The sequence below is a fragment of the Aspergillus piperis genome (assembly GCF_003184755.1).
Source record: "Aspergillus piperis CBS 112811 unplaced genomic scaffold BO85scaffold_5, whole genome shotgun sequence".
Classification (NCBI taxonomy): Eukaryota; Fungi; Ascomycota; class Eurotiomycetes; order Eurotiales; family Aspergillaceae; genus Aspergillus; species Aspergillus piperis.
Window position 1 is genome coordinate 516,105 of NW_020291595.1, and position 22,981 is coordinate 539,085.

The 22,981-nt window shown below is 50.2% G+C and overlaps 6 protein-coding genes across 6 annotated transcripts; 3 read left to right on the top strand and 3 right to left on the bottom strand.

Moving 5' to 3' along the window:
- The first annotated feature begins 5 nt into the window (after nt 1–5).
- Nucleotides 6–860, top strand: BO85DRAFT_246388 (uncharacterized protein). Its single transcript, XM_025654891.1, has 2 exons — nt 6–551; nt 605–860. The coding sequence occupies exons 1-2, from the start codon at nt 144–146 to the stop codon at nt 764–766; spliced, it is 570 nt and encodes a 189-aa protein (XP_025517530.1). The 5' UTR covers nt 6–143; the 3' UTR covers nt 767–860.
- On the bottom strand, nt 810–1,431 carry BO85DRAFT_246367 (uncharacterized protein). The gene is made up of 2 exons (XM_025654890.1): nt 1,325–1,431; nt 810–1,210 (listed from the first exon to the last, which is right to left on the bottom strand). The coding sequence occupies exons 1-2, from the start codon at nt 1,338–1,340 to the stop codon at nt 954–956; spliced, it is 273 nt and encodes a 90-aa protein (XP_025517531.1). The 5' UTR covers nt 1,341–1,431; the 3' UTR covers nt 810–953.
- Nucleotides 1,432–7,906: 6,475 nt separating this feature from the next.
- On the bottom strand, nt 7,907–8,660 carry BO85DRAFT_436568 (uncharacterized protein; the record flags this gene model as incomplete). The annotated part of the gene is made up of 3 exons (XM_025658578.1): nt 7,907–7,936; nt 7,997–8,230; nt 8,574–8,660. 3 exons carry the CDS (start codon nt 8,658–8,660, stop codon nt 7,907–7,909), a joined length of 351 nt encoding a protein of 116 aa, XP_025517532.1.
- A 5,609-nt stretch (nt 8,661–14,269) lies between these two features.
- Nucleotides 14,270–17,007, top strand: medA (transcriptional regulator medA). The gene is made up of 4 exons (XM_025654893.1): nt 14,270–14,393; nt 14,585–14,750; nt 14,881–16,364; nt 16,423–17,007. The coding sequence occupies exons 2-4, from the start codon at nt 14,711–14,713 to the stop codon at nt 16,873–16,875; spliced, it is 1,977 nt and encodes a 658-aa protein (XP_025517533.1). The 5' UTR covers nt 14,270–14,393; nt 14,585–14,710; the 3' UTR covers nt 16,876–17,007.
- An 872-nt stretch (nt 17,008–17,879) lies between these two features.
- trpB (tryptophan synthase TRP5) lies at nt 17,880–20,821 on the top strand. The gene is made up of 3 exons (XM_025662769.1): nt 17,880–18,233; nt 18,309–18,612; nt 18,672–20,821. Exons 1-3 carry the CDS (start codon nt 18,098–18,100, stop codon nt 20,398–20,400), a joined length of 2,169 nt encoding a protein of 722 aa, XP_025517534.1. The 5' UTR covers nt 17,880–18,097; the 3' UTR covers nt 20,401–20,821.
- Nucleotides 20,822–20,888: 67 nt separating this feature from the next.
- On the bottom strand, nt 20,889–22,788 carry BO85DRAFT_246456 (putative RING finger domain protein). The gene is made up of 4 exons (XM_025654892.1): nt 22,550–22,788; nt 21,956–22,497; nt 21,467–21,904; nt 20,889–21,410 (listed from the first exon to the last, which is right to left on the bottom strand). Exons 1-4 carry the CDS (start codon nt 22,655–22,657, stop codon nt 21,122–21,124), a joined length of 1,377 nt encoding a protein of 458 aa, XP_025517535.1. The 5' UTR covers nt 22,658–22,788; the 3' UTR covers nt 20,889–21,121.
- Nucleotides 22,789–22,981: the final 193 nt, after the last annotated feature.

The window sequence follows — 22,981 nt, forward strand, 5'->3', positions numbered from 1 at the left end:
ATATGGACCTGGGATGTCATTTTATCGGTCGCAGATTCAGTTGTCGTCTTCGAAAGAGAATGGTATAGTAGGAAAGGCAAAATTGTCCTCACTATCGGTGTGTCAGCTCCAGGGCATTCAACAAACAGGCAACAGGGTATACAATGTGTCTGCAGGCATCAATGCTAATGTGTACCCAGAGATACTCCTCAGCTCTTGAGTCGCTGAAGGTCAGCAATCAGAACCTGGACCATAAAATGAGCACGCTACGCTCCAATGTATTCCGACTCAAAACCGATTTGTCGAAGCTCCAGCGCCACGTTAGGGCGTTTCATAATGAGCTCTTGACCACATGGCAGGCTGACACGCTTACCCGGCTGGTTGAAGTTGTCTACGAGCGACAGAATTGGAAGTTACCAGGAGGGGTCGCTGTCGGTGACCACATCCACTTGAGCCGCGAGAGACAGTCACGCATCTTGGCCACTGCTGCGAGGAGGATCAGAAAGCCGATACTGAGAAAGAATTTTGGGCTCTCGGTGCAGTACTACTCGGCTCTACAGAGATACGACGAGGTGAGTGGTCAACCCGTCAGGATTGAGCAGAGACCCAGCTCTGATGTCAGCAGATTGTCCAACTGCGCAGTACGAACGCTTTTCGGACGGAATGCACATTTGCTCGAAGACTAGTCTCAGAAAAGGAGAATCACTGGGGCATGTATCGATTTTGGGGGGCACTGTTTCCTCTCTGCTATAGCCGGTCTGTGGAGGAGAGCGCCGAAATATTCTGATATTATTCCCGTGGGCGAACGAAAGAGATTCCTCATTTCAGGGACTGTCCTGCTTTCTGGTAGTCATCTCCGAATAGATAGCACTGAATAAAAGCTCGGTCAAGTCCCACAGGCTTGTAGCAGCCGTGGCGGGTTGAGTGAGACATGCTACCAAAACCGGGATGACCATCTGGTGTTGCTACCGATCCTATTTCTGGCAACGACCCATAAACAATCCAATCATTCCCTGGCTAGTTTTCAAAGCCATTAAATCCGCCGTCCCAGCACGAAGGGCCCGGCTACGACTCTGACTGGCCATGTTTCTGGTATTTTCGACCAGCGGAGAGGACCTGCATAGGCTATGGGTTGGTTGGATAGCGTACGCCGTGCGGGATGCAGGATAGGCTTCGACCATGCAGCGCGAAGTCGGAAATTCCAGGATGAAGTCCACTAGACCGGGTGTCACTGCTCAAGCGCCACCCATTGCACGTTGTTAGCTCCCGGATCCGAAGAAACAGGGTTAAGGATGACCCTCCCCAGCCAGTATCTCACCGTTAGGCTGATAAGACACACACACACCTGCGTCACAATGCATGACCCTGACCTCTCCACTCCATAACGGCCAAGTTGTACGTAGTAGATAGAATGAACGAATGCTAGACACCTGTGCGTGAGCACAAATCACCGACTGACGTCGAAGAATGGACTGAGATCGGGTATGACTAGAAAGGCCAGCAAACAAAAAAACTAACTAGCAAAAAGCGAAAGATGACTGGATCAGCTGACTGATCGAGTCAGTGTCAGGTGGTAAACTAGCGCATTAATGCTGGAATAGGGATTTTCTCTTCTCTTTCCCCCCCCCCGCCCCTCCATTCCTACAGGATGGGATGATCGGGCCATGCTTCTGATTTTCTCGATTGGACACGGGTGCGGTGCTTCCTTTGGATCTTCCTTTCCCCCATCGATATCTCCATCTCCATCCTTTCTTTGGTTGGTGATCATCGCTCGCTAGTGAACGTTTTCTTTCCGGTCAGAAAAGGAGAGGTACACGATGGGATAGGGTGGTCAATCTTTGGACATTTGCTGTAGTTTTCCTCTGGATCCGAGTGAATCACATCCCAGAAACTTTGTTCAGCTGGTAGTGTAGTGGGGTGGTGAATAGGGGGGTTTGAGAATTATTGACTCTTTAGGATGGATGCAGTGCATATGCCCTACTTACTAGTCTGCTACGTAGTAGTAGGGAGGTATGGGGCTATGTCTATGGGTCTTGGTGATCTCTTAGTCCTAAGGGGGGATACGTTGGAGTATGGATGAACTACTGCAAGATTTACGGACTTGGTATATGTGGGATTTGGATATCCCACTTTTGTAGAGGTGTTCAGCTTGATGGTAAGTTCGTGGTTGAGGAGAGTGAGTGCATTTACCGAATGGATAGCCCATGTCTCACTAAATAGCCTGAGTATTAAAGGCTATATACGATAGAGGCTGCGCTATGGGGGTGAGAATAGCCGCCACTACTATCACTAAAGCATAACGTGGGAATCTAGGAATGTTCAACGAATTATCTATGGTCTGGATCGTGTAGTAGGGCATAGCCCAGAAATAATGAGATCTCTGATCTGGAAGTATGACACTACTACATAGTAATATCGCTGTACTAGCAATCTGACTAGGGTATATATATCCTGGACTTGAACATGGAAATTTGACATAAAAGGTACCAGTACTACTTACTAAAGTACTAACAGTACCAACATGCTTATCCTAAGCGTAGTACACACCCACGAGGCAGTCAATCTACCTATCCAAACCTTACTACCACCACCTTAAACCCAAACCTGTCAACTGGCTACCATCTCGCCCGTGCACTGCATCGGTACCGGAACGACTGAGCCTCGTGTGACACAGACAGACAGCCACAACCACAACCACAGACATACTTTGCAAAGCGACTAGAGAAGCAGCCCTGTCGACACATCCTCCAGAAGAAGGAGGTCCCGTAGTCCAGTGTGCGTTCACGAACAAATCCCGGATACTCCGTACCCTATCCCATCTCATAACATAATAGTAACTCCGAATAACGGAGTGAGTATGGAGGAGTAAGTGGCGCAGATGTTTCAAGCTGAGGCATACGCCACTTTTTTTCTTTCTTCAATTAGCACATAGATACCATCTAATGCTAGCTAGTTAGGTGGGTGTTAACTGGTGTAAACTAGTTTAGTACCTTGTTCCAAGGTTTGGTGGATTGGTATGTATATACTCTGTATCAGACATAGCTACTACTATTACTACGTACGTACGGAATATATCCATCTACTCCGTAGGAAAACCATGCTATCCACCTACTACCCACCTGTACTTTGTAAAACATGCACATCACTACTTCTCCTGATAGACATCTAGTAGCCACATGGAAGTCAGCTCGGTACTGGGTATGTACGGAGAACGCCGTTGACGCTCTGTCCAAGTAAAGTAATTGGAGCCCAGTTCCACACTGCTCGTCCCGAGGCTTTGGGTTGCTCTATTCTGGTCTGTTCTCTATGATCAGAAGTAGAACTAGCTCCGGTATTGCCTAGTAGGGTAGTATTCATCCATCAGTAGACTACTGGTCTGCTGGCTTTTGCTAAGGAGCCACTTTTGGGTTGAACTTGTTTCGGACCTATCCCGCATTTCACGAGCCCCTGATTTACTTTTGTGATAGATGGGTGGGATGGATGGGCAAGTGGGATAGAAGGAGGGGGTATTTACTGGTTGGAATTCGGGAGGGACTGTAGCTCGGTAGGGCAGTGCACAGCCACACCGGGGCAACGGCTGTACTTTCTTAATTTAGGGATTTTATGCTTGGAGGGGTTGAGGATAACGATCATAGTAGTATATGGGTATTAGCGGGAGATAGAGAAATTGATACATTGGTAAAATGTGTGGCTAATTTGTTTGTTCGAAGCCAGGATGATGAGCGACGTGTGTTAGTGGTGATCATCAACATACATATCCGAACTAGATGAACTAGATGTTTTCCACCACCTCTGAATTGTGATGTACTAAATGAATCATATACTGCCATGCAGTACCTACCAAGTAAACCACCATACTATAGTGACTCGTGAATCTCCATACCCCCCCAATTACCCACAAAAGCCAGTCAGTCTAAGTCAGTAGCACAGTAGTTAGTGACTTCGGTACCGACAGACTATAATAGCATATGCTTAAATTAGCATCAAGAACACAAAAAACCAAACAAGAGCGAGAGTAGAAAAATGGAACCAAAAGCTAAGCAAGCACAAAGTAAATGAGAAAATTAAAAATAAACATGAGAAGAAAAAAATTAAAACTAGTAACTCAGACCGACTACAGGTGAGACATACTACGGTTTGCAATTAGGGTTCGGGTTGCGGCCTGGATGGGAAATGGATTGACGGGCGGGCTACTGCCACTTAGTTTAGTTTGGTTGTTTCTTGTGTTGTGTTTTGTTGTGGGGGGAGGCGCTTGGGTCGGCATTTCTTGTCTTTTACTTCTCACAATGTATCTATTTAGCTCTTTTATTTTTTTTTTCTGGGTTTATTTCTATTTTTTTATCCTATATGAGACACAAAGTACCGTACTATTCTATGAGTAGAAAGGGTCATCTTGGCTAAATGGGGGAAGGTTAGAGTGCGGCTGGCTGAGGAGAAACAAACGAACAAATAGGCCAGGCCAAGCCTTGCTAACTAACTAACTTACTAGTTGGCAAGTCAAGTAAGGTGACAAGTGAACTGACTAGTTAGGATTCATCTAGATGGATAGTTCAGTTAACCTAAGAGACTTTCTGACTTCTTGACTAAGCGGATATGTCTCCTCCCTGCTTGACTGACTTGTCTACATGCTTAGCTAGTGCACGGCTCCATAAACTTGCGGATAAGGAATTAAGACAGGTGAAACTAGTGAGAAAAAAAAATGAAGTAAGATCAAAATTAGATATATCTTACTTGATTAATACGGTGTACTCCGTAGACACTGGTATTCAGTTTGCTGTGTTTGTCTAGTGTGTAGATAACCATAACCAGCCACCATGATCAACATCCCGCTCATCCCCAACCAAAACGTGCCGATCAAAAGAAAAAAAAAATAAACCTTCTTACCGTCTATCTGTCCGTCCGCTCCGGGTGGGCCGGACTCTACTTACTTGCTGCGTATGCACGGCGCGTGCAGTTCAAGACCTGTTATTGCATGCAAAATTTGACGTCCCTCGTTCTGTGCTACCTTTCTTCCTGTCTGCTACTCCTAACTTCCCATATGGCGTATCCCGTGCAGCTGGAAATGAGTATGGATAAGGAAAGAAATTATCCGGGTGGTTCTGGTGGGTATGCCAGCATTAAACACAGTACTTGCTGGCGCATTTAATTTCCGATATCAGGGTTTGTGGGATAACCCTAGCATCAATTTGAGGGTTTTTATTCTCTGATTCAAGGGGTAATGGGCGGATGGATGGTTGATAGCCATGTCCAAGTAAGGGTGTAAACTCTCAAATGATGTACCTGGACCAGTCTACGTCAAGTCATGACTTCCGGGTAGATTGATTATCGACACCCAGAAAGACCAAGGTTTAGACTAGACGGGAGGATGCAAGGACGATCCAATCCAAGTCTGTCTCTTGCAGATGAAAATTAAACTCATGCGTCTTTGCTTGGTGCCTCGTGAGAGGGTGGCAGGTTGTGTGTGTGTGTTCCTTCGGGGCTCCGTGCTGGGTCTTGAGATCCTGTGATGACAGTGGTGTGCTGCGTATGGAGCATCCTCCACTAGGCAATTAACAATGACGGCATGCTGGCCGTTAGATTGGCAGCATAACATATAACAGGGATAACTAAGGCGCGACTAGAATCAACTAGAGCACGTTTAATCTGACTGCTGTGAGAAAGCGTAGACTGCCATTTGTCGTGGTGCCGGGTGGGTGCCAAGAGCCGGCCGGGAATTGGACGCCTTCCAGCTATTCATCACTTTAGCTGACACGCCGAGCCGGGGTTGATTGCCCACCGCAATTAAAAGACCCTGAATGCTTAATTGCGGTTCTTGTGCTTCGGCTGCTTGGGGACTGGGGGTGCTGCTAAATGTGACAGATGCACCTGTCTTGGTCACAGTGGTCGATACCACCTTCCTTTCTTTGCTCGAAAGAACGAGCATCGTCACTTGCCCATCGTATGATCGATGATCACCGCAAAGTCGTGAATAGTAGGTGGTCTAAAAAATATGCCATCCCATGGAGTGACGACGTTCCGAATCCGAAAATACGGAGTAGATACGACAACCAGTCAACCACGCTTCCTCGGTAGGGAGCAAATTCCCACGCGCTGGGACCCATGGGTCCATCGCTGCTAACCGTTCCACTTCCATCATGCTTCCGGAAGATTCACCTCCTTGTTGACCGGCCGCCGGCTGGTTCCTTGGGTTGAGGTTCGGAGCCGCTAGGATTGACTGGCTCGTACTAGACGGAGTCGATGGGGGAAAGTGGAGCTTCGTAGGATTTCTCCGGTTGACCCCGGTGATGTTCCGGTGGTGGTGGATTTCACCATTGAATGATTTCCGGAGTCCAGGGCTCAATATGAACCGTGACTGAATTATGATTGTTAATGATAATCCTCAGGCGGAGGATGCCGCCGGTGTACTCTGTAGATACTAGATAGCTGTTGCACTGCCCGAGATTTCCACATTCTTCGCAATTTTGAAACAGATTTTCGGATGTAAAGGTTGACGATCATACCCCTCACACACAGAGAATCCTTTCTTAGCACACATGCAATAATATCTACTCGGCGATTCCTGCTGCCCATCAACGGCACAACTCACTACACCGGCCGAATACCATGCCCACTCAAGGGACGGCTAGCGCGCAGCCGGGGTTAGCATGGTCAGTGGACTAACAGCCCCAATGGACTGCGGGATTTTCCATACCTTGATCGACTGGGTTAGCCTGAAGTTTGAACGATGAAGGGCACAGAAACTCTGCCATCCTTTCTAGCGATTCTAGGCAGTAGCCAATGTGTTTTGTCCTTTGAAGTTGTGGTCCGTCCGCTGGTTGAAACTTTGGCCGGTCACTCGGTCGGGCGCGGGCGGATTTCCCCGAGCATTGGCCGACCTCTGTCCTAGTGTCCTTTTACCCTATAGCAAAAGCATTTAGGAATGCCGAGCCTTCCTCCGACGTCTAAGGCAGTTGATACAAAGTACCTACCATTTCGGAAAGCTTCGTAGAATTGCTGGAGTAGATTCGGAGGGCAACGTGCAAGACACTGTAGATTGGCTTGGCTTCGGGTTAATTGAAGAAGGTTTGTAGTAAGAGATAGCTCATATGCCGGTGTTTGGGATATATATTTTTTTTTCATATAGACGTTATGAGATGAGTAGTACTGTTAGTTTGCACTCTCGTTTTCGTTTAACAGCAGGGGTACTAGTATTGCCTGCCTCACCTCGACCCCATGCAAACGCATGTCAGGTTGAGGGACCAAACCATCCCTCGTGGCAATGAAACCATGGTCCTACAGACCACTTTTTCCTTTTCTTCTCGAACATGAGCTCAAGCAAACCACTTTGGTCGCCCATCCCAATCAGGGACAAGCCATGCGCACTATTGTGGACAAGGACTGCTGATCATCCCTGTTTGTAGCTTAGGGGGCGAATCATCTCCATGGGGCTAATCATGCTATCGTTGTAGGGGCCCACAGCTTCCCTTTGGCATGTCTGGATAGAAGCCAGTAAATAGTCTCACTGCCTGCTGAGAATCTTTCTCGCCCGCAATTGCAAGGTGACTAAGGTAGGTACGGATACACTAGTTGCTGTAAGATGGCGAGCGCGCGTGCTTCTCAACGTGCTCCGAACGATGATCCGCCAAGTTACTGCCTTTGGGTCGATCTATACGACGAACTTTATTCGGCATCGGTTAATTTCTTGCGATTGAAGCGACTCCTGGATTGAGAGTCATGTTGTCACATCGCATAGGATGAATTATGACGACCAACGGCTGTCCGATAGTATTGTATGTGACGGACAGTGCCAGGTCATTCGTAGTATGTACCTACAGTGACCACTGCTACACGGTACATTTAGAGAGCACCCGTAGTTGAGCAACAGGCGCAACGCCCAACATCCATGACTCGGAATTCGGAATGACACAATCGACAGTGTCTTCGGGAGTCAATCAGTTCTGGCAGTCGTCCCGAAGCCCTGAAGACCATTGAGAGTACTCACGGCAAGTATGATCTAACTTTGAGACCTATTTCTTACCAAACGTGGAGTACGGAGGACCTCCGCAACAAGAGCCAGGGAGACTGAGCCACGATGTGCTGTCCACAACAGAATAAGATCGACAACGCTCGGCTTTTTCGATAACATGACCTCATGGGAAACTAGTGCACAGCTTGCCCAGGCTTGTTTCCTCTTGACTCCCGTCGATCTGAGTATAGCGTTGATGACTTGACCACCGTGGAACACCGCCATGACCTCATCTTCGGTCCGGGACTGTCAGCATGATCACATTGGGCGGCCTTACGACGATTAGATCCTAAGCAATAGGCTGTACCCAAGCGTTGGTCCGTGGTTGGGGGGTGCTACGGTGAGTTTGACTAAATATCAATAGTTCCATCCCTGTTCTCGAGAAAGGGCAAGCAACCAGGATAAGCAGTTTCCAGCTGAACGCCCGAGGCCACGATGACGGCCGGGATGATCAGCTCATGGCGGTTGGCCAGGTCTCAGCAGCTCAGCCGCGAGAAGCGTCCACTGACGGCTCACAGTGTGGTAACAATGCAGGGTCGCTCTGCTGCAAGTGGAGGTGGTAGCAAAGGTAGTACTACCATGCTGCTACCTTACCACCACCAGGGGGAATAGCCTTTCGGTGCTTCCCATCGTGCCACTCACCGGACTTAATTGTGAGCGAATCAAGTGCCGACATTATTTTAGACGGAGGATTTTTGGAGGAAGAAGCGGAACCTTTTTTTCTTCTTCCTTTTCTTCTTTTCTTTTTATGCGCTAAACCAAAAGGAAAAGTGAAATCGAGTGGCAGTGGAGGGGAGGGGATCCACACCGCCCTCTTCTGGCACCAATGAGACGGCCATGTCCGACCCTTGCATGACTTCTTTCAGTGGGAGCCAATGCAAGGTTTGCTATGTTTAGCATCTTAGTAGAAGTACCGCTTCCCTCAGATAGATCGGCCGCTAGATAGCTATTTCACGGTGGTGGTTGCATGCCCGCGTTCGAGGATCCCATTTTCCCACTGGCTGTCGACAAGAGTGCAAAAGAGTGTGTTATTTGCTGTGCATGTACCTTACTGTTCAAGTTTAATTCACACCTTGCTTGATCGTTAACCGCTCCAACCGAGTTGACTAGATATCTGTTAGAAGGCGAATTATCCGCCTTGCCTACCAAAGAGACCAAAAGCCGAAAGGCTGGGGATTCAGACGCCGTTGAAAGTGGATAATCTCGGTAGACAAAACTAGTATAGCACAGTTGAACCAAAGGTCAGCCGCTGCGCTGCCACAATGTGGAGTGATGGTGGAAGGAAGGCACGGAACAACGGAATCGTTGGCTGTGACTGGCTCTGGAAGCGTTCCCTGCACGCTCGGGCGGGCTCGCAGTTGGCCTGACACCATTTTTTATGACTTACTAGTACTTACTTACTTGCTCTTGCTTCTCCGACTGATCAAACATGTGGAAGAAGACACACGACGGTACTCCCGTAGACCAATCAGCAATTAACTTTTCCAGAAATCTTGGCGAACCATGCGAGAGTCTGATGTTTGAGCTTTGATGTCATGAGATAATGGTAGCGTATGGAGTAATCAACGATTTCGCTTTGAATACGGTGAGTCTACTTACTACTGTCTACTAACTACAACAAAGTACTGAGCAGCCGGAAGTCAAGGAGTACACGCCGAGCCGTGGGCGGGGAAAGTAGAAGGGGGAGGAAGGCTTGTTCTTGAGGCCAGTGCAGGGTTGAAAGAGGAAAGATTGAGTGCCAAGTTAGCTAAGAAGGTCCAACACGCATAAGAGAGATAGAGAAATAGATACTGTGAAGTTAATTAGGACAGAATTCTGATACTCAACTACGTACGGAAGATAGGACATAGTAGTCTTCTTCGGAACATCGGTCAGAAGTTGGACCCGATCACTGGAACTGCGAGGCTGAATCAGGCTTTATCTCCAGACCCAGAACGGAGCATTCCCAAACGGGATATTGATGGAGGGGGCAGCCAATAAACTAAAACGGTCTACTATCGGCGGGTCACTGCTGCCTGAGGGCTCCAAATTAAGAAATTCCCATTTAGGCAAAGCTTCCTTGAGTTGGCACTGAATGTGCTCAACATTACTTCCTCTTCGGGAAAGGGGGCAGGGGTGGGGGACCTTACGAGAGCTAATAATATGTCACGAACTCACGATCGCTCCGATTCCTCTCTGCTTTCTCTTTACTCTATTGGTTTGCTTACCTCGGTAGACAGCTTCGATCGTACTAAGAACTTCCGCTACTTAAGTATTATCTCATCAAGAGGACTCCGCGGATCACGAAGGGTCCTCCTGCTAGGTCGATTTTTTTTTTCAAACTTTGATTGGAAGGACTGCCAGTGGGAGTTACTTTCTATCCTTTGATTCCGGTTGTCAACTCTTTCGAGAAGGTGAGCCGGCTGGCCTAAGTCTTTGAGACACCAAAAATTTATGATAGGCCTGGGAAAAAAGAAAGAAAAAAGAAAAACCATGTCATAGGAGGGACTAGACAGTAGGAGTAGTGATGGTAGTCATGAGGACGAGAGGTCGAGTGATGATGCATGAAACGGGGCAAAGTAATATGGAAAAACGCAGAAAACGGTAACAACAACGAGGACATGACTGTGACGGTTAAAGTTTGCTACTGCTAGTACAATAAATCTCTTACTTACTGAGTTAGCACAGAACTAAACAACTACTACTAGCATCTAAGTTGACCCTTTTACTGGATACAGAAGACCGTGACAGGGCAGCTCATCCTGCCAGATGTACGAGGTTGTTTAGCCCAAACTTTCTGCGGAACAGTTATGATGGTAGGCTGGGTGGCTGCCCGGGGGATCCAGTATTATTCTTAGGCCCCGTATCAGCCAGTGTATCAGGGCCCTCCCGAAAGGCCAAGGAAATAACGGAAAAAGGTGAACATCGCCCCCTTCCCCCACCAACGAGGATCTCAGGAAGAATGGAAATGGACTGGAAAAACATGGTACAGTCGCCGCAGGTCATACTTTGCACAGTAGATGGAGACCATCTGTTACCAATCTGAATCCCATAGGGCCGGAGGAATCTCCAGTAGAACCAAAGTTATTACGGAGGTAAAAATAACGGGAACCAGAAACCAGTTCTCTTTTTTGCCTTTTTTCCCTCCCCTCCTCTCCTCCCTCTCCTCCTTCTTCCACTGGCTTCTGCAGCCCTGATCTTTTTCCCTTGGGGGGATCCACCGGTCAAGGCGGCATGGACCGCTTGAACGGTGCCTGCTGCTATTCTTTGCTAACACCCTTGCTAGCCAGTTTAGCGCCTCTTCCCTGGATTTATTTGGGGGAGGGAGTTGGATGATTATTCACCCAACACCCAATGGTGGGATTCCTCTCACCAAATAAGAATCTCCTCTTCCGAGAATAAAAATAATCATAACGTTTCTTACTTTCTTGGGCTTCATGACCTTTTAGCCCTGAAGCTAACTAAACCTATCTGGACTAAGAACTTCCCTACTCTCTCCACTTAGGAATTCCCCTCTTAGTGAAAGGCCGCTTTCCTCGCAAAGACGGAGGGTAGCCAAAAAGGAATAAATAAAATAAAAAAAATTAGAAAAAAAGAATAATTTGAACTAGACTAAAGAAAATAGAGTGAAGGGTCAACGAGCAAGAAAAAAAAATTGAATTTTTTGAAAAAAAACCCTTTTATTTTTGATTTTTTGATTTTTCCCCCCTCTACCCTTGGAGAGCGGGGATTGTCTTCTTACGGCCTTCCCATCCTTCCCATCCTTGAAGCTTTCCCCGTGACCCGATCCGATGCTGAGTGGTTCCTGGTCAAAGGAGGATCGGAAAGTTCGTAAAAGAAACCCATCTCAAAGGGTTATGGGACGGTACTAAGGTCTCCATGGGACTGGTAGTCTAGCGGTAGAGATGTGGAGGACCACCACCAGCCCAGGGACATTTACGATGGAGAAAAAGATCCATTTAGGCCAACCAGCCATTTTGGTCTGGTCTTCAGATTTCAGGGTGTTATGATTCCCCGAACAACCTCAGGTATAATTATAACAACACACACTCACGCGAGAGAGGAAAAGACGCCGTTTGATCTTCCTCGGTGACGGAGTTCCCTTAAAGAAAGATTGTTATTATTATTCTTCTTCGATCCTCTTATCCTTATTACTATTATCAATCGCCATTTATTTATATCATTCCGGGATCCAGTAACCTCGAGGGATCAAATTGAATTGTTTTCCAACAATACCCCCGGTCCTGCAAACCTGATCCCTACTTACTACTTCCTACTTATCTAACTATTTTCCCTTTCCATCCTCCCACCAGCACATCCCCGCCACACTAAGGCTATTGTCGCCCAGTGCTCTTTCGTTTCTTACCACCACATCCTCGGCTCAAAGCGGATTGCTTTGAAGGGAAAAGTAATATATCTCTCGTCATCTCGTACTTGACGGTCACTCTTGTTCTTTTTTTATTCCTCCACTATTATTGCTCCTCCTCCTTCTCCTCCTTCTACTACTACTACTACTACTTCTCTTCTCTTCTTCTCCCCCCCTCCCTCCCTCCTCCTCTCCCCACTCTTTCCCCTTTCACTTTTTCTGTGATGGCACAGTGAAGGTATCCCTTGTATTTCTCTTTTTTTTTTTTTATTAACACTTCCACTCGCTCGTCCCACGTTCGCCTTACACTCGCTTTGTTTGGTATCGGAAGTATCATTACGTTCGCTACGTTTGTGTTGATCGAAGAAGAAGGAAAGAAATAAGAGAAGGACCGAATTGAGAAGAAAAAAATTATTGACGAAGGAGAGAAGCATTTATTGGCAAGCCGCATTGGGAACTGATCGGACTTATTGGATATCCTAATATCTAATCCTCACGGACTCTACGCGCTCGCTGATTGTTCGACAACCGTCGCTATATCTCTGTTTAATTGCCTCGAAGCTTGGCTCCGTGTCCATCCGACCAGAAGGGGGAGGATTTTTTTTAATCCTATTATTTTCGACAATAGTGTCTTAATATTTCCGAAGCAACCAAAAAGTCCGCGGGAAAGCCGCTGATTGACTGGACGCCATCGACTTTCCGTGTCGTGTGGTCTCCTCCCCAGTTGTTCGTTTGCCTGGTCCCTTATACGCCGGATCTATAGAGCGATCTCCGTTTGTTGAGCGGAAGGACGATCATCGAACCACCCCCCGTCTCTCGTCACGCCAAACAGCCCTCCCCATTTCAGCAAAATCATCTTTGATTGCAGTGTCCGCATTCGATCATCTGTCTCAATTTTACCCTCCGAAGAAAAAAAAAAAAAAGTGTGTGTGGATCGTCAGCTAGCCTTCTTGCCAACCTTGTCTCTGTAGTCCTTCACACGAGGTCGGACCTGGACTCAAACCATCGTGGATCTTTGTCTCGGCTGAGGACACCACCTTATTACAAACTAGCAGGGAAATATCTCAAATAGGCTGCGTTTACTGACGAAGCCTCTCCCTGTGCTGAAGTCATTGGTCTGTTAAGGTTGGTGCCAACCCCCTCCTCTCCCTTTGCCACAGACTCTGTTGGTGCCTTGCATCACTCTCCTTCGTGTCCCCTTCCCTCTGTACTCCTTGCTTCTCCAAGGTCGTGCCTTTGCCGCACAAGATCCCAAGGAAAATTAGGGTCCACGATGGGTTCCGTGCGCTTGTCACCTCCCCTTGTATGGTTTCCGTCACTAAACTTCCGGATGTTTGTTGTTAACCCGCCCCCGTCAAGGTGTAGACTATCTCGTTTAGTCGCTTAGGGACCGTGACTTCTTTTGCATATTAGATTTCAAAAGACCTCAGAGACGCAACTCTTGTCTTTTCATCTCACCTGGTAAGTCTTGCTGGTCTATGCAGCGAGCCAGTTCCTCGCCTTTTGGGAGGGTTCGTACTCACTAGTTGGGTAGTTCGTGCCCCAACTCTCAGTCCTCATCATCCCGAGGGAATCTTGAGACACTTTCGCTTCCACAAACGCCAGAAAAGCGAAAAAAGGTCTTCTTTTCAGTTCGACCGGCTCGTTCTCGCTCGCTTTCGTCCAGAGTCTGCCACGGACATTTGCCATCCAACCTGCCCGCCGCGTGAGGTCAAAACAGCGCCATCAGATGGAAGCAGGTTTCCTATAGGTTATCAAAAGCATTCATCGGCAGCGTGGCTCACCACTGGTTCCTATTCTGCAGCCAACCTTTCGTGGTTTCACCCTGAGGCGTCGGATCCTGATCGCTGATTCGAACCTTTTCGTGCCATCTTCCTCGTCCGGGCTGACAGCCACTTCGTGTCGTCATTCGTTTTGTCTCGGAGAGCTCGCTAGAGGCTTTCCGACATCCTATCGTTTTTCCAGGATAAATTCGCTGTCATTCGCTTTTTTTAAGCTGTTGTGCTTCGTTGCAGTTTCTGCAACACCTTCAAACTGGCTTACTCGAAGACGCACGGTGTTTTGGTGAGTCCGGTTTTCCTGCTCGCTGCCCAATTGCTTTTCGGCTCGCTCCCAGTTTTCTCTTGCTTTTCGACTGAATCAGAATATTTGATTCATCCACTGCCTTGCCGAGTGCCTCAGCCTTGTTTTTCCTGCAGTCACACCCACCATCTCCCACACCCTGGACACTGAACTGACCCGGGGGCGTTTTACAGTTCAATCCCGAGTTACAAACACCGTTAATTCTAGACGAGTCGTTGGATTTTTCGGACCCTGAAGAGTCACAGTTTCTCGGTGCTTTATCAGACGGCCTTCTGGCCAAGTCTGAGCCCATTTTGTCTATGTCTACTTTCCAGAAGCCCCCGCACACGGCGTTGATCGGTAAGCACTGATACATCCACTCCTCTCTCCCCCCCCTCGTGGACATGGCATGGCTGGTCCAGGGTTCCCTAGGGGAACACCCACCGCGTTTGAACTTTGTGAGACGCTGACACTAACTAAACCTGATTAGACTACGACTCAGCTCGATCTCTGCATGATGGCATTCCGTACCAAGGCTATGGCCAGGCACCTTATGTGACGGCCACCACGCTGGTTCCTTCCCCCATGCCCGATCACGCAAGCCAGATATCAGACTGTGTGCCCTACATGGCGAACGGAGAGTATGCGAGTTCCTACGAAGAGGGTCGTTCACCAATGCTGGCCGCCGAGAATCGCCAAATACCGGAAGTTGTCTCCTACTCCCCCCAGAGAGGCTCCGAAGGCACCAGGGTCTTCGTCCAGATTCAATCGCCATATGACCTCCACTCATCATCCTATGCGACTCTTTACCTGGTCTTCGGCTCGAAAAAGTGCGAATGTGTTCCTCACTTCCTTGGCTTCCAGGGTGCTTCGTTTCAATATGCACTTTCCGTCGACACACCTCCTTTCAGCTCCACGGGCTCCCCGTCGTTCGCAGTTCCCTTGCAAGTGTCCATGGACCATAATGACTGCCATGCAATCACGCTACAAGTGGGAGTTTATACCTATGAACATGCTTCGATGCAGTCGCCTTCCGACGAGTCTCGCAAGCGGAGGGTGCCTCCATACACGGACGAGCCCCTCTCCAGGGCACCCAAACGAGTCACCGGCCCACCAATGCATGCAAAGGAATCGCCCAGCGTATCCTCCGCGACCTATTCACCGTATCTGCAGTCCCTGCCGGCAATGAATAGCTTCGTCAGCCCACACCACACGGCGGCATCGCCGCGAGTTCCTTCGACCCAGTATCCTGGCCTATCTAACACGTCTCAAGCGTCTATCCGGGCGCCATCACCTATCACCCCATCATACAGCCCGTCGTTCCTCGCGGTCAGCAACGATGCACGAAGCACTACTTACACTATCGGCCATCCTCTGCGTCAGCAAAGCCAAGCATCACCAGGCAGGTTCGGAAACCCCACCCTCATTCGGACGTCGACGTTGCAACAGTCGGGCGCATATGGCCAAACGCAGTCGTTCAATCCCTATGCTATGTGCCCGACGAAGGCAGTGTTGAAGTTGAATGGTGATCTCGATTCAATGACGGAAAGCTGGTCCAGAGAAGAGCGGGAGGGAAAGCGTCGGTTGGTTCAATTTACACGGATGCAGAGTGGCAGCACAATCCACGCAGACTTCAAGCCTGTGGCGCCTGAAGACCGTGCTCCTAATAGTATCTGCATCAGCTGCATCTACTGGGATGGAAAAGACGAATGCTTTGTTACCAGCGTTGACACCATCTACTTGCTCGAGTCCTTGGTGGGAGTCCGTTTCACGGTGGAAGAGAAGAACCGCATCCGCAGAAACCTGGAAGGCTTCCGACCACTTACAGTGTCCAAGGCCAAGGCTGACAGTGAGGACTTTTTCAAAGTCATCATGGGGTTTCCCGCACCAAAGCCCAGGAATATCGAGAAGGACGTGAAGGTCTTCCCGTGGAAGATCCTCAGCCATGCCCTCAAGAAGATAATCGGTAAATACGTAAGTGACTCGTTCGTTTCATAGCCATCCCGAGCAAGGCTAACCGTTGGCGATCTAGTCTGCTAGTTACTCTTCGATTTCTGGAACCCTGGCCACCCCGATTGGCTCGAACTACACCAGCAACGGCGCTGCCTCTGACTCTGGCACCGAGCCTCAGAATGCAGCGTCGCCCCAGTCCGTGTCAGACACTGCTGCCCCAGCCAACTACGGAGCCAGCCTAGCTGCCTCGACATATACACCCCCTTCTATGACGGGCGGCTCGGAACTGCGAGGCGGACTGGCTGGTGTCAATCAGCCCTATTCTTCCGCCTTGGCTACGCCCTACTCGTACCCTTCTGTCTGTCAGCAGCAGAGTCAACTTGGGCTCACAGCCAGTGTGAACAGCAGAACTTGGGAGCTGAATCCTGTTCTCAACTCTGCCACAGCCACTGGAAACCCCAGCAGCAGCGCGTGCTACAACTACCTTGCTCCCATGCCGTATCCCGTGCATGGCCAGGCCCACGGGTCTTGAATCACCCGCGTTTCGGTTCCTCTTTGGTAATCTGCATCAACTGGCGTTTGGCTTTTCCGCTTTCTTGCGTTGTGTTTCTTGCATACCTCATTGATACCTCTTTGATTATCGTCACTCCTTTGCCATGAGACTTCGGTGCTGAGCCCTGTGGGATCTTCTAGCCCAGGATAGTTCAGTCCCGGGGCTCCTGGACTTCGCCACTTATTCTTTTTTTATGATCACTGTCAATGATCTTATGTCTCTCCTTATACTATTACCCTTCTTCATGCCTTGATGCCCGATATCCTTTTTTGCTTTGATGCATTATAGACGAACTTTTCCCGTTCTTCACCATTTAAACCATGTTTTCTTCTTCCTTTTTTTTTTTCTTGGGTTAATGTTGCATTTTCATGTGGGCATGAGGCTTTCACTCCTTTACGAAGCTGTACAACTATCTGGCATAGCATGGCGCTGCCGTCGTTCCTTCTAGGTTGCAGGTTTGGGATAACACTTGGGATTGATGTACCAGACATCTGGATTGGCGAAGGATCAAAAGTGTGAAATGGGATTTGGGATCAGATTTGTGCACCTTGTGTTATTGTGTTGTTGTTATCACTGCTGTCGTCCGCTGCTGGGTTCCTCTGCTCCTATTTGGAGAGATGGTCCCTGGTATATTCACAGGACCCTGTTGCCACTAGTTTTTGGTGACTGGTCTTGTTGGGGCGGATCTATATATGCATAGCTTGCGGCGTCTGTGAATAATCCTGTTTTATTTCTTACTTCTTCTGACTTGTTTTTCTTTCCCTTTGACATTTGGAGGAGGCAGAGTGCACAACTACATAAGTAATCTAATTATCGATCCCCAATCCAGAAGACAGATGCAATTCCGTAAATCCGACATTTTCATACCCAGCGGTACCTGTTCGTAATTTTTCATTTTTATCTTATCGCCACCATCACCTGACCGGGGCGGGGAAAATACCAGCCAGCCGTCACTCACCGTAATTACTCAGTAATCGCGGTGACTCAAACCCACTTTCTTCCGCTTCTCCTCCTGCTCGACTCTCTCTTCCATCCCCCAGCTTTTCCCTCCACGTCCTTATCCAATTGACCGTTTTTGGTCTCTTTTTCTTTCTTCTCGTCCCTTACCTTGCTTCTATCTCCCTTTTTATCCGCTACTCCTTCCCCCGTTTCTTACTCTTTCACCACCACTCGCCGGGTGTCACCCCCACCTCCCGCCACCATGGACGGAATCAAGAATGCATTTGCCAGAGCCAAGCAGGAGAAGCGCGCCGCTTTGGTCGCCTACTTCACTGCAGGATATCCCACTGTTGAGGAGACCGTAGATGTTCTGATGGGCTTGGAAAATGGTGGTGCTGGTATGTTGTCGACCCCGCCTTTTGCAACATTTCAAATATGGAGGGGAACTAATCGATTTCGGTAATCTGCAACAGACATTATCGAAATGGGTGTCCCTTTCACCGACCCTATCGCAGATGGACCTACTATCCAGAAGGCCAACACCCAGGCTTTGGCCAATGGTGTGACAATCCCCCTTGTCCTGGACCAGGTCCGCACCGCCAGAAGCCGCGGTCTGAGAGCACCCGTTCTTCTGATGGGCTACTACAACCCTCTGATGCAGTATGGTGAGGAGCTCATGCTCCAGCACTGCAAGGACGCCGGTGTCAATGGTTTCATTATGGTCGATCTGCCCCCAGAGGAGGCTGTTCGCTTCAGAGATCTTTGCGCCAGCGCCGGGTATGTTTCGACTGCATCGTGTGCGCAAATTTGGGTAGCTGGTCTAACATTTTCTGCAGTCTCTCTTACGTCCCCCTCATTGCCCCCGCCACCTCCGAGTCTCGTATGAAGCTTCTTTGCAAGATCGCCGATTCCTTTATCTACGTCGTTTCCAGAATGGGTGTCACCGGTGCTACCGGAAAGCTCAGCTCGAACTTGCCCGATCTCTTGTCTCGCGTTCACACCTGGTCCGGAAACGTGCCCACGGCGCTGGGATTCGGTGTTAGCACCCGCGAGCACTTCCTCTCCGTGCAAAACATCTCCGAGGGTGTCGTTATTGGTAGCCAGATCATCACCGTCTTGGGTGACGCCCCTGCCGGTCAGGCGGCTAAGCATGCCCAGGACTACCTCTCCAGCGTGACCGGTCGTCGCCTTGAGAGAGATGCTCAGGGCAAGGTGACTGGCTCCGTCAACGTGCTTGACCCCGTCCTGAAGGAGGCTCCCCCTGCCCTCTCTCAGCCCACCGATGTCATTACCAACGACGACACCCCGGCTGGTCCGGGCCTGGTCGACCAGATTGAAGCTCTGAACGGCTCTGGTGACCCTGCTCTCATTCCCTCCCGTTTCGGTGAGTTCGGTGGCCAGTACGTGCCCGAGTCCCTCATGGACTGCTTGGCCGAACTCGAGCGTGGCTTCGATCAGGCGCGCAACGACCCTAAGTTCTGGGAGGAGTACCGCTCCTACTACCCCTACATGGGCCGCCCCAGCAGCCTCCATCTCGCTGACCGCTTGACGGAGCATGTCGGTGGTGCCAACATCTGGTTGAAGCGTGAGGATCTTAACCACACCGGAAGTCACAAGATCAACAATGCTCTCGGTCAGATCCTGCTTGCCCGCCGCCTGGGCAAGAAGAGGATCATTGCCGAGACTGGTGCTGGCCAGCACGGTGTCGCCACGGCCACCGTCTGTGCCAAGTTCGGCATGGAGTGTGTCGTGTACATGGGTGCCGAGGATGTCCGTCGTCAGGCCCTCAACGTCTTCCGTATGAGACTTCTGGGCGCTTCCGTCGTTGCCGTCGACGCCGGCAGCCGCACTCTTCGTGATGCTGTCAACGAGGCTCTCCGCGCCTGGGTTGTCCACCTCGACACCACCCACTACATCATCGGTTCCGCCATCGGCCCTCACCCCTTCCCGACCATCGTGCGTACCTTCCAGTCTGTCATCGGTGACGAAACCAAGGAACAGATGAAGGCACTCATCGGCAAGCTGCCCGATGCTGTCGTTGCCTGCGTTGGTGGTGGCAGTAACGCCGTGGGTATGTTCTACCCCTTCTCGAACGACCCCAGCGTCAAGCTCCTGGGTGTCGAAGCTGGTGGTGACGGTGTTGACACCGACCGCCACTCCGCCACCCTCTCCGGCGGCAGCAAGGGTGTCTTCCACGGTGTCCGCACCTACGTCCTCCAGGACAAGCACGGTCAGATCTCCGAAACCCACTCCATCTCCGCCGGTCTTGACTACCCCGGTGTCGGCCCCGAGCTCTCCAACTGGAAGGACAGCGACCGCGCCAAGTTCATTGCCGCCACCGACGCCGAAGCCCTTACTGGCTTCCGTGCCCTTGCTCAAACCGAGGGTATCATCCCCGCTCTGGAGTCCTCCCACGCCGTCTTCGGCGCCATGGAGCTCGCCAAGTCCATGAAGACAGGCGACATCGTCCTTAACCTCAGTGGAAGAGGTGACAAGGATGTCCAGAGCGTGGCTGATGAGCTGCCTCGTCTGGGTCCTAAGATCGGCTGGGACCTGCGCTTCTAAATTACCACCCTTCCTTCCTCCTCATCCTTTGTCCTCCATCACACCTCTTGACATCTACTACCACCACCTACTTTCCTCCATTTCATTTAACTTCCTGTAGATTTTTCCGCTTAGACTCTCTACAACAACCCCCTTGCATTTCCCTTTTAACGATATCAGAGCGATGAAGGAATCCCACACCCCAAAAAGTGACAATCCAAATCAAAAGGAAAAGAAGGAAAGAGGAAAAAGTCTTTTCGGTCTCAAGTTTCACCATTTTTTTGTCGTCGCATCTATGAACTACTACCCACTTTTACATGTGAGTCGGGTCGAGATCTTTCGGTTTTGATCGTTTTCGGTTTGTCTTTTGGCTTGTTCTAGAGAGAAAGAGAGAGTTTTAGTACATATACCAGTATCGAATGCCATTGGGGTTCTTTAATTCAAGTATGGGGTCAAGTTAGATCGTTACTAATCGTATTGAACTAGTTATTAACGACGAACGAACGGTAAGTTGTAAAACAAGCTATAGATGGATAGATAGTATAGATAAGGTATCAATGCTGTCTGTGTGTGCATGCGTGTGTGCATAGTTATCTTCATCGTGTCGTGTCATATCATGTCATGTCAATAAAAAAAAAGCAGGCAAACTCCACGAAGTCAAGCCAAGTCATTACTACATACACCTCATCAATCGTCAATCTCCCAAATGTAAAATTTGTATGCTTCGCTCCCATCTCGTCCATCAGCCACTCCCTCCACCTAATCGACTGCGTACCCACCCCGTAAACCCTCCGGAGCCCTCACCTCGACTACTCCGGCGTTGTTGTTGTTGTTCTGGGCCCTCTGAGCCCGACCATGGGGATGACCATGAAGAGAATGACTGTGAGCTCCAACCCGATGGTGATGCAGCGTCTCGCGCTGCTGACGGCTGCGTCCGTTCGCGCTCTGGACTGTCGGGGATAACTACTGGGTTGCCGCTGGTGCCCTCTGCTGCCGGTCTGTTTCCGGGAGGACTGCTGGCGCCTTCAGTTCTGCATGCCGTTAGAAAGGGTCTGCGTGATGAAGCAACATAGGAAAGGGATCTTACTGAGGCGCATCAATGCTTCGTCGACAGTGCGGACATGTGTTGTGCTGGTTCAGCCACAGCTCGATGCAGCTGTAGTGAAACCAGTGGCTGCAAGGTAGCACCGTGACCTCGGTCCCTAGCTCCACCGTGTCCATGCAAATCGAGCATTCCGCTCGACCTTCGCTCCCCAGCATCTCCTCATCGACCTTCTTCTTCGGCAGCGATTGGATTGCACTGGGCGGGGCTGGTGGTGGCGCTCCGCGGTTGGCATTCTGTTCCATCAGCTGAGAGATCACGCGGTCCAGCTCCTCCTGCGAGTATACTGCGTCCCCGTGACGATCGAAGTTTAGCAACGTGGACAGCATGGCGAGGGGATTCGGCCCCGTCATCACCCGGACGCCGCCAGTGCCACCTGCCTGTGTGTTTGTGCCGAAATCCGAGCGGAACAGCTCCAAGATACTGATCATCATTAGCCCTGCAATGTGAAGCAACGTCATCGGCAGCACCTACTCGCCCAGAGTCCGCAGAGGATTATTCACCGGTTGCGGACCATCCGCATCTCGCGGGTGCAGACCGCCGTCCTGCGTGCCGGTCCGGCCCTCCGCCTCGATGTCAAATGCAAAAGATCCCAGTGTCCTCCCGCGGTCGCGATCTGTGCCTGAAGCTTGAGCTTGGCCACCTGGGCGATTTTGCTGCCGGTAGGTGCTTGCGAGACCATGGAAGATGCTATCTAGACCCTGCACCATCGGCATTAGTGGGTCGGGGTTTGCCTGTCGCTGTTGGGTCGGAGGTGACCCCCCTCGGAGGCCATGGGTATAGGTGGTGGTGGAGAAGGTGAAACGGCCGTCCGGGGACCGATATGTGCGATGGGTGAATCCATTCCCATGACCGGGACCCCAGCCGTGATCGAGATCATCATCTTCCTCCTGGTGAGCCCAGGGGTTGTGGTCTGCCCATGGGTTCGGGGAGCGGGCGTTGGCCGCGGCGGGGGGCGAGGGGGGTCGGTGGAATGAGGGCGGGGGCTCGGCGTCGGGATCTGGCGGGATTTCAATCTGGGGATGGTCAGATAGGGTTGAATGGAAATGATAGCGGAAGAGATCGTACAATTTCAGTAAAGTCTGACTCGCAGTGCGGACAGATCATGCCCTGAGCTTCGCGCAGCCAGACGCCGCCACAAGCATGGCAGAACATGCGGTCCCCCACGTCGGCCATGGCGATCCGGAATCCAACGGCGAAACGAGGCGTGGATGAGAGGGGGACAAGAGAAAGGTGGGGTGGAAGGTTGTCACCGTAGACACTAGTCAGATGGTGGTGCAGGAGACAAGATCTGACGAATCAATCAAGCAGAAGGGATGTTGCGGTGATGGTGGTTGACAGTTCGAGAGCAGCGCAATGCAGCGTCATTCATGGCTCGTTGGGCACGCATTCGTTCATCCACAAGGGCCACGGGCGTGACGGGGACAAAGACTTAAAGCATGGGAATCATCCGACGGGTAGATATGTTAGATATCAGAAAGATACCGACATCAGATGACA

Bases quoted from the DNA above. Each gene is read 5' to 3' on its own strand.
- BO85DRAFT_246388 (XM_025654891.1), top strand. From the start codon at position 144: ATGTGTCTGCAGGCATCAATGCTAATGTGTACCCAGAGATACTCCTCA. The intron at 552-604 runs GTGAGTGGTCAA...TGATGTCAGCAG, and splicing joins CTCTACAGAGATACGACGAG to ATTGTCCAACTGCGCAGTAC.
- medA (XM_025654893.1), top strand. From the start codon at position 14,711: ATGTCTACTTTCCAGAAGCCCCCGCACACGGCGTTGATCG. The intron at 14,751-14,880 runs GTAAGCACTGAT...AAACCTGATTAG, and splicing joins CCCGCACACGGCGTTGATCG to ACTACGACTCAGCTCGATCT. The intron at 16,365-16,422 runs GTAAGTGACTCG...TTGGCGATCTAG, and splicing joins AGAAGATAATCGGTAAATAC to TCTGCTAGTTACTCTTCGAT.
- trpB (XM_025662769.1), top strand. From the start codon at position 18,098: ATGGACGGAATCAAGAATGCATTTGCCAGAGCCAAGCAGGAGAAGCGC. The intron at 18,234-18,308 runs GTATGTTGTCGA...AATCTGCAACAG, and splicing joins CTTGGAAAATGGTGGTGCTG to ACATTATCGAAATGGGTGTC. The intron at 18,613-18,671 runs GTATGTTTCGAC...CATTTTCTGCAG, and splicing joins GATCTTTGCGCCAGCGCCGG to TCTCTCTTACGTCCCCCTCA.
- BO85DRAFT_246456 (XM_025654892.1), bottom strand. From the start codon at position 22,657: ATGGCCGACGTGGGGGACCGCATGTTCTGCCATGCTTGTGGCGGCGTC. The intron at 22,498-22,549 runs GTACGATCTCTT...GACCATCCCCAG, and splicing joins AGTCAGACTTTACTGAAATT to ATTGAAATCCCGCCAGATCC. The intron at 21,411-21,466 runs GTAAGATCCCTT...AACGGCATGCAG, and splicing joins CGAAGCATTGATGCGCCTCA to AACTGAAGGCGCCAGCAGTC.